The 8,565-nt window shown below is 36.9% G+C and overlaps 1 protein-coding gene across 1 annotated transcript in view; it reads left to right on the forward strand.

The window, feature by feature from the left end:
- The window catches only part of USH2A (Usher syndrome 2A (autosomal recessive, mild)), a gene marked incomplete at both ends in the record, with an annotated part of 237,604 nt that extends 231,534 nt beyond the window's left edge, over positions 1-6,070 (forward strand). Inside the window, 2 exons of the mRNA XM_009070392.1 lie at positions 2,726-2,894; positions 5,849-6,070. Of these exons, the coding sequence (XP_009068640.1) occupies positions 2,726-2,894; positions 5,849-6,070 (391 nt within the window). The remainder of the gene's footprint in view (positions 1-2,725; positions 2,895-5,848) is intronic.
- Between the last annotated feature and the right edge of the window lie 2,495 nt (positions 6,071-8,565).

Consider the following 8,565-nt stretch of genomic DNA (forward strand, 5'->3'; position numbering starts at 1 on the left):
CTAAGTGGATGAGATAATAATAACCTTTTGCCATTATAGCTTTCAATCCATCTGCTTTTCTTCTTTTTCAATGACACAATTTTAGCATTACTTGAGTACATTTCATTTCATGGATTGATAATGCAGCATCCTTGGGCTGAATATCAATGCATATGGAAACTCTCTCTAGAGGACTGCCAAAAAAGTGTTATTTAACAATTTACAGCTGACTGCAAAGGATGTTACGGAACTACATAATAGCACCAACTATATCAAATGGTAATGCCAGATGGAAATTTTAGAACTCACTGGACCTCTCTTTGGAAACTGTCTATAAGTTATTGAGAAATACTGAGTGTCTTAAGTGATTTTAGCAAAGAAAAGTATCTGCTGAAACTACTGTTACACAACTGGATGTTCAGCCAGGGATCTTTTGAGGCAAAGGAGAGACACCAGCATACTGCAATCTTACAAATAATGCTCCAAACAGAATGCTGCAGTGTTAACACCAAAATTGCCCTCGAAGTGCTGGTGTGAAATATACAGGGCAGCTCTTTCTACTGAGAATTCACAAGAGAAGAGACATTTCTTAAAACTGGAAACATCACATGGAAAGTAAAATAGCTGCTTAAGCATTTGAGACTGGATAATGCCAAAGATGTGCAACTTCCATCTGAAAGATGGAAAGACTGTTCAGATGAAATATGAGTGTTGCTGAAAATAACAGCACAAGGATGGCAAATTAAATCCATGAAAAGAAGAGGAGATAATGGGCTAGGCAGACCACAGAGGGAGATACAATCCCAAGGGGCACACGAATTTGGATCAAGAATTCATGAGGAACATGTATTTGGCTTCCTTTCATGCAGGGGATTACAGAATTTACTGGCTGGTGTCTCAAGCTCAGGTTGCAGTTAAAAAGGACAGGACAGAGGGCATTTTTTACAAGTGTAAAGAATTGTTGATAAATATGATCTGCTCTGAGGAAAGTGGCACAATAGTACTTGATTTAATATTTTTAAGAATGCTTTTAAGTGACTTGAAAATATAGAGGGATCAGGTAAACTTTTAGGTTTCTTTGAAGCCAACTGTAAATGAAGAAAAACTCAGCCTGGAGCCAGTTATTACAAAATATCCAAGAGTTAGGAAGCAGAGAAGAGGTGTAAAGCACAGTTTTATTTGACATCTTAACTAATGATCTGGAAGAAAGAACAGTAGGTTAATTTAATTCTTAGATTGGATTGTATTACCAGTGACACAAGTGGACAGCAAAAGATTATAATAGGACCGACAGAGACTCAAAATTCCTGAGCAGAAAATGCCAAAATTCAGCTACACTGGTAGTGTAAAACAGATGCTGAATGGCTAAATGTGCATGAAAAGCAGAAAACAGCGTGACAATTCAAATAATATAAGGTAATAAAACCTAAAAAATAATGAGAAAACAGGAACCCCTACTGCCCTACCTCATGTTGATTTTGGGTTACATATTTTTTATGTATTGTAAACTGTAACTTCAGAACCTAACCTAGTACTCTCATGGGTGCTTGAGTAAAGGTCATTCAAAAGCTAACAAACAAAGCACTTTCTGAAGTCAAAGAGAATTTTTTATAACATAAGTAATAATAATTTTTATGGATATATACATTTTTGTTACCATTATAATTGTAATACAAAGTAGATATCTTGAGACTAGTAATACACATTTTTTGAAGTTTTTCTTAGCTGTTAGTTAAAGGACCTACATAAATGAAAGATCCTTCTAGATGAAGAGTTTCTTTCTTTGCTCCTAAGACAACCTGATTTAGAACATGGTTAAAGTCAGTGGTGGAACTGCTCCATGTCAAAAGAAAACAAAGGAGTGACTCTGCTCTAGCATCTGTGATCTACTGCCAACTCCATTTCATGTCTAGCTGCAAGAGGCTAATGCAAGTTGCACTGATTTTAGGTTCCAAGTTTACAATTTTTACAGTGATTGTACTGAGTCTGTTATATGATTTGCTGTGTATACAGTGTGCCACTCTGTCGACACAGGAGTAAGTGTGCAAATAATTATTTGATTGTTCAAGCAGATAATTTTATCGAGAGTACCTAGAAAGGAGTCCACAGTTAAAAGGCCTTTTCTAAATTCATTTCCATTTAAATTTTATTTTTTAAAAAACCCATCTTATATAAATACTATTCTCTTGTAATCACATTGTCTGAAGAACTGCGGTCATAAGTAAGTGATCATGTGCTATAAGGAGAAAATGCCACTTATTTTTTTATGAAAGAGAACCCAAGAGCTCATATTGGGAAATACTGGTTTTTAGTTGTAATGGTTTCAGCTTGTATGTTTCATCATAAATAAATAAATAAATAAATAAACAAGAATTGGGAAGAAAAGGAAAGGATAAGGTGATGGTAGATTATATGCACATATTGCAGTCTACTCCACATTGAGAGACTCAAACAGCCTGCAAGGCATATGACCATGATTCATATTAATTGACTATTTTATTAAGGTGCAGTATGGTTGAAGGCCACAGAATAGCAGCATTCTGTCAGATACACAGTAGTTTATTGAAGTCTTATAGCACTGGAGGGCACAGAATTTTAGCCAAGTTACATTTTATTTGACTGCAGTCATATTAGTATCTGTACTAGGATGTGTTGCACATGTTTTCATATACATTGTTTAGCCAGACAACACGTTATGTTCTGTTTAACAGATATTGCCTAACTGATTTTTTTTAACTACTTTTAGGTATGTTGTAATGGGATTCTGCACGACAGTAAACCTGGCTTCCAATGCTGCGAGGACAAGTACATTCCATTTATTCTTAATTCTCCAGGGGTTTGCTGTGGTGGTCAGATACACGCTGTGCAACCAAAACATCAGTGCTGTGGTGGTTATTACACTAGAGTTTTAGTAGGTAAGAGACAACTCCTCTCCACTGCTTGAACAAAGCAAAACAACAAAGTTGATATATTTGTTAAACCAAGGAGAATGAAAACATAGCAATAAACCTAGGATTTATCAAGATTTATAGATGTCTTTGTGACTTGTGTTCAGTGGGATAAGCAAAGAAAATTGCACTCACTTTGTCTTCTAAGCACAGTACACTGTTTATACAATAAAGGCTTAATTGATGAAACCTGATGATTGGGTCATTTCCCAGAGAACTAATTTATGCCAAACTATACTTAATTGCAGTAAGTACTGCATAATGGGGAGGGTAGTTCTGCTTAATAGGAACACCATCAGGCAATTTGGTGGTGCAGTTTAGTTCTCTGCTTGACTTGACCCCACAAGATTTTCCATAGCCAGCTCTTTTGTTGAGCAATTGTTAGCATTTGGTGTTGATATTATGAATTACACCACTTCTAGTTGTTTCTAATTTGTCTACTTTTTTTTTTTCTACCAGTGCTACAGATCAAAGTATCCATCCCACATGTATTAACTCTGATGGAAATTTATCCTTTTCTAATTCTCAGAGCTGTTTGGGAAGTTTGCCAAAACTGTGCCTCTGTGTTACTGCCCAGAGTTTGGTTTTCCAGTTTGTTGGTCGGTTATTGTTGACAGGGAGAGGGGAGGAAAAGGGGGAGGAGAGATCCCTTTCATAAGGGCAGTGTTCAGAGTTATCTCTTTGTGGACAATTGTCAGGTCAGGAGCTAAAATGCTTCTATTACTCATGAACTGGCACACATTCCCTAGGCACAGAAACACTTGAAATTTTGCCAGCATATTCAGTACATCCCAAGTTCTGATCTTTTGAAAAGCAATTCATATATCACAATATTAGAATGCCTTCCATGATGTCATCAGAAAAATGCTGTCACATGGAAGAGCCAAAGAAGAGTATTTTGCTGGCCTCATTAATCTCAATGTACTGAAATGGAGAGATTATACTGTGACCTCTGTTCCCATCCAGTGGTCTATGTTAACTAGCTTACTGTTGTTTACATCAAGAAAGAAAAGCACAGTGAAACAAAATGTCTTATGTCTGAAAGTAGTTCTTGTTCAGTCAGCAGTCCACAAGCATGAAACAGTGAATGTCTGAATGTGATTTAAACAATTTTTTTTCGAAGTATGCTTGCTGCATTCTCTTTTTCTATACTCCAAAGGGCAGCAACATGAACACTGTTGGTCACTTTTTTCTTTTTTATTTTTATAAATATGCTAATAACCTCAAGCTAAATGTTAATGTGGGTCATTATTTGATAAGGATAACAATTAACTGGTAAGACTGCACGGTAGTTTTCAGAGAGAGAACATTTTCAAGCCTAGCTTGGAATGGATCCCATTTTGAGAGGTTAATGACAAGGTTACTGATCCTTTGTGTCTTATGTCTAATAGTACTTTAAAAAACCCCTAGTTTTATTTCCAATACATGTAAGCTACATTCTGCGTTTTAATACTTTCTGTGTGTGGCAACTAAATTAGATTCTGAGGAAAGCAGGAAAATATGATGAAGTATCTAAACAGATTATATCTATTATACTCTAAAAATTTGTTCTCATCTTTTTTTTTGTTTATTATTGACTTTATTTGATAAAGTTATTTATACAGGAAACTCTCTAAGCATACATATTTCCCAGATGTTGTTTGGCCAGCCTGATAGCTCTAGATGTGCTGAAGCACACTAGGCTGAAGGCATGAAGATTACAAATTAGGTAGGCAGAATCTCAGTTTCTGAAACAGCAGTGCACAAAGAAGTACAAACATCCATCCCAGAACTAAGATGGGAGGCAGAACAATAATATTACTACCACCCTAAGGCACCTCTTTGGCAAGGGATGTGGGAAGAAAGGAAAGGGATGTGGCAAGGGATGTGGGAAGAAAGGTTACAATCACATACCATGTTTATTTCTGACAAAAGCTGCATTGGGTTTAGAACTCTCTATCTGTAATTCCCAGCATTTCATAAGAAAAGGACATGAGGTATTGCTTTCAATGAGAAATATGAGTTTTAAAAATCAAAACACATTTCTTTGATTAACAATCAGGAGTCAAAATACTTTAATCAACTCTACTACACAGCTTCAATAGCAAAGCAAACCCACTACCCCTTCCAAATTACATTTGAGCCACAGAAAACAGTGCAACACAGAGAGATAATATAAAACTGTGACCGTTAGAACACAGAATCAGATCAAGTGCAGACACTAGTGAATGAAATTATTGCCGTTTACCATAATTTTGGTATCCTTTATAGCAGCATCTGCTTTGTTCATAGCACAGTTTATCCCAGCCCAGCCCACCCCACCATTATACTGTCAGTGTCATTGGCAATCTAATGCTAAGGTCTTTTCCTGCAGAAGCTGATGGTTTTGCTTAACTAGCAACCAAGCCCACCAGTTGTGATGGTGGTATTTAATATTTAAAGTGAGTTCAATCCTTAACTTCTTTGTGAGTTGTAGTCCTGAGTGTCACGGAAAAACGCTTTAAGCAGTGTGAATTAGTTAGTCAAAACAAGTTTAGAATGAGACAAGGAATTTTTTTTACTGAGAATAAGTAGGCTGATGGTTCTCTTAAACACAGCTTTACTATGTAGCTGCAATAGCAAAAGGTTTTCAGCTGTATAATTATCATGTATACAGACATTATTTTCATTGATCTTCTCAGTTTGTCATGCTTGCATTTTGATATTTTACAGCCTTGGGCCTGAATTAATGGATGCATGTTTCTTTAATTATTATTACAAATGAATATAATAATTTTATAGCATTCAAAAGTATTGAATTATTCCGTGCTTTCACATGGAACCTTCTGTATATGAAGCTACTAACGTGTGAATCCAGACTTGTTGCTATCTGATGAATGCCTCTCAGGAATTTCAAGAGCTATAAATGCATAAAATATTTAATTCTATTCTTAAATTGGCAGGAGAAGTATGCTGCCCTAACAAAGAGGAAAACAGAGTTTCAGTTGGAATTGGTGACTCGTGCTGCCAGGGAATGCCTTACTCCACCTCGGGCAATCAAATCTGCTGTGGTGGATCCCTGCATGACAGTTTCAACCAGCAGTGCTGTGGTGGAAGAGTCATAAGCATGGACTTGATCTGTTGTGGTGACGAAAAAGAAGGGACTGCATACAGACCTCTCACGGGTAAATAACAAGTCTTCAAGAAGAAAGGGTCATCATCTTTCTAAATCTATTGTGACACTAACTGTTTGGAAGCAATACAGGTTTAAAGTGTGTGTGCCAATTGTTAAAACGTTGTGGCACTTTACTCACCTATTCTGCTAGATTGTGGAATGGTGAGTTTTCAGTAACCTTCTTTGCCTTTGTCAAAAAGCTGCAGGGGCTGGAGAAACAAGAAAATTCGAAAGGAGTGCATGATCTTTCCTTATGCAAGTCAAGGAAATAGGACCAGTCACTTCTCAATATGTAGAGCAGAGGTTGGATTGGCCACCTTGTGCTACCATGCACCCCGGAGCAGGGATTTTCCATTTACTCTGGAAATGTGGGGTTAGTCATCTGGAAATTGAAGATTGCAATGGTATTTACTTGATGGTCTATGTCCCTCAGTTGTGTCTACCTCTCACGTAAACCTGTTGCAGTTTAAAATTAACAAAAATTAATCCCTAGCACTAGACACCAGCTCATCTGTTGTGTCCCATTAATCTCTTGCACACCATAGGAAATTACTTCATCACTCAGAGGTACAATCTGAACCCTAGTTCCTCATAAAGTACACTGTGAAGAGATGGTGACAGAGATTCGACGTATTATTACAAAACCTATTTAGATATTTTCATGTGTCTTTTCTTTCCGCAATTATTAGACAAAATATATACCATCAGCCTTAGGCTTTCTCAGCTTGACAAAAAGACTTCAGAAATGATTGCAGTCTCGAAGGGGACCCTGATTTCAAAACAGAAATATTGAAGGTTTAATACCCAGTTCTGCTTGGTGTACAAAGAGGAGTGATGGTGCTTTCACCTTACACGTGCCGGTTTGAGCCTCTAGTTGTATGAATAAGCATCTTAATATATAACTGAGAATTCATCTCTGAAGGCAGAACTCCTCTCTGTCTCCAGCTTAATTTTTGTATTCACTGGATCCTTCAGCTGCTGAGGTATCAGAAATACCCCAGTTTGTTGCTGACTGTCACGACGAGCTAATCAGAACATTGCAGCGCTTTCTGCAATTTCCATATTATCCTTCCCTTCTAGTGGTGGCTTATGGAGCATATGCTGTGAACAGCACCTCTTGCATGATTTTAGCTCCCTCTCACTGTGATCCCTAATTGTGCTTGATCTACAGCATCTATGCCGAGCTCACAATACCAGCTCAGAACAAGGCCCTCTTGCACAGCCACGCATTGTGTAACTGCCACAAGATGGGCCTGGCTCATAAAACATCTCTTTATGTACTTTATTACTTAAACTCTTTTATTTGCCTGCAGGAGCCCTTTAACAAAATCACATTGAATTGACTTTCTCACACCAAATCAAATCTCCCCGGTCCCAGTTCAGTTGTCTTTGTCAATATGTATTTTATAAATGGAGTGAATTAACAGATGCTGTTGGAACAGAACTGCTGGTGTAGCGTTTATGTTTTTACTGCTCTCTCTGGGCAGATGAGTTGTGTAGGAGTGTAATACAGGTATCTTGGGATGAAAGTTATGTTCCTCATTTCAGTATATATGTATTCTTAACAGTTTTTTTCCTTAAATATATATATTTTAAAAAACCTTTATATCCCTCTTTTTAAAGTGTGCTTAGCCTATAGCACTCAATCATTTACACTATTTTTCTCAAGAATGGGTCAGGATGACGTTTTCCCGGCTATTAAAAAAGAAAACAGTGCCTTTTTCATTGCTCACAGGTTTTCTGTGAGGACTTTATGCTGGGAGCCAGCATAGAGCTAAACACAAATACAGGTTGGAAAGATGAATTAGCACCATAGTTGAAAAGAGATTGTATTCTTTTGCATTAAACATGGAATAGATTGTAGTTTCTTATCATATCATATAGATTATGCTCAATAGGCTTTTGCTTAATTTCCTGGAGTAATTCAGCCTTGCTAAATACTTCATGAAAATGCCCAAGCCAGGCACAAAAATCTCCCTGCTCCCTATCACAATTATTATAATTATTCTAATGGAAAAAATGCTCTTACATAAAAACATAGTTTACTTCTCATTGGCAAATGGATAATTAGAATTTTGCAAGAATATGGCAATTGGAAAGCTGATCTCATTGTCTAGAAGGGGAAGAGGTAACAGGGGTGAGTTTATACAAAAGCCAAATTGCTTCTGAAGCTCTGTTTTGTAGTTGGCAATGAATGCCATGGTTAAAAATATAACAATTTACAGGTCCTCTTTGGGAGCTTTAGGTCCTTGAAAAAAAATCATACAAGAAAAGCGTGATGACTAAACTTGCGAGCCTTGTACACATCATTATTTTGTTGCATGACCAGTTCAAAATCAGTGTGTTTCTGCTGAATCTAGACCCAGGTTCTGAATGTTGGTTTAACTGCTTGAACCATAAAACATTTTCATTTGCCATTGTATACCTTTTTCAGAGAGTCTGTCCAGCAAAAAGAGATGTTTTGTCCATCTCCCGTTATTTATTTATTTATTTATTTAATTAATT

The sequence above is a fragment of the Acanthisitta chloris genome, unplaced genomic scaffold (genome assembly GCF_000695815.1).
Source record: "Acanthisitta chloris isolate BGI_N310 unplaced genomic scaffold, ASM69581v1 scaffold82, whole genome shotgun sequence".
Lineage (NCBI taxonomy): Eukaryota > Metazoa > Chordata > Aves > Passeriformes > Acanthisittidae > Acanthisitta > Acanthisitta chloris.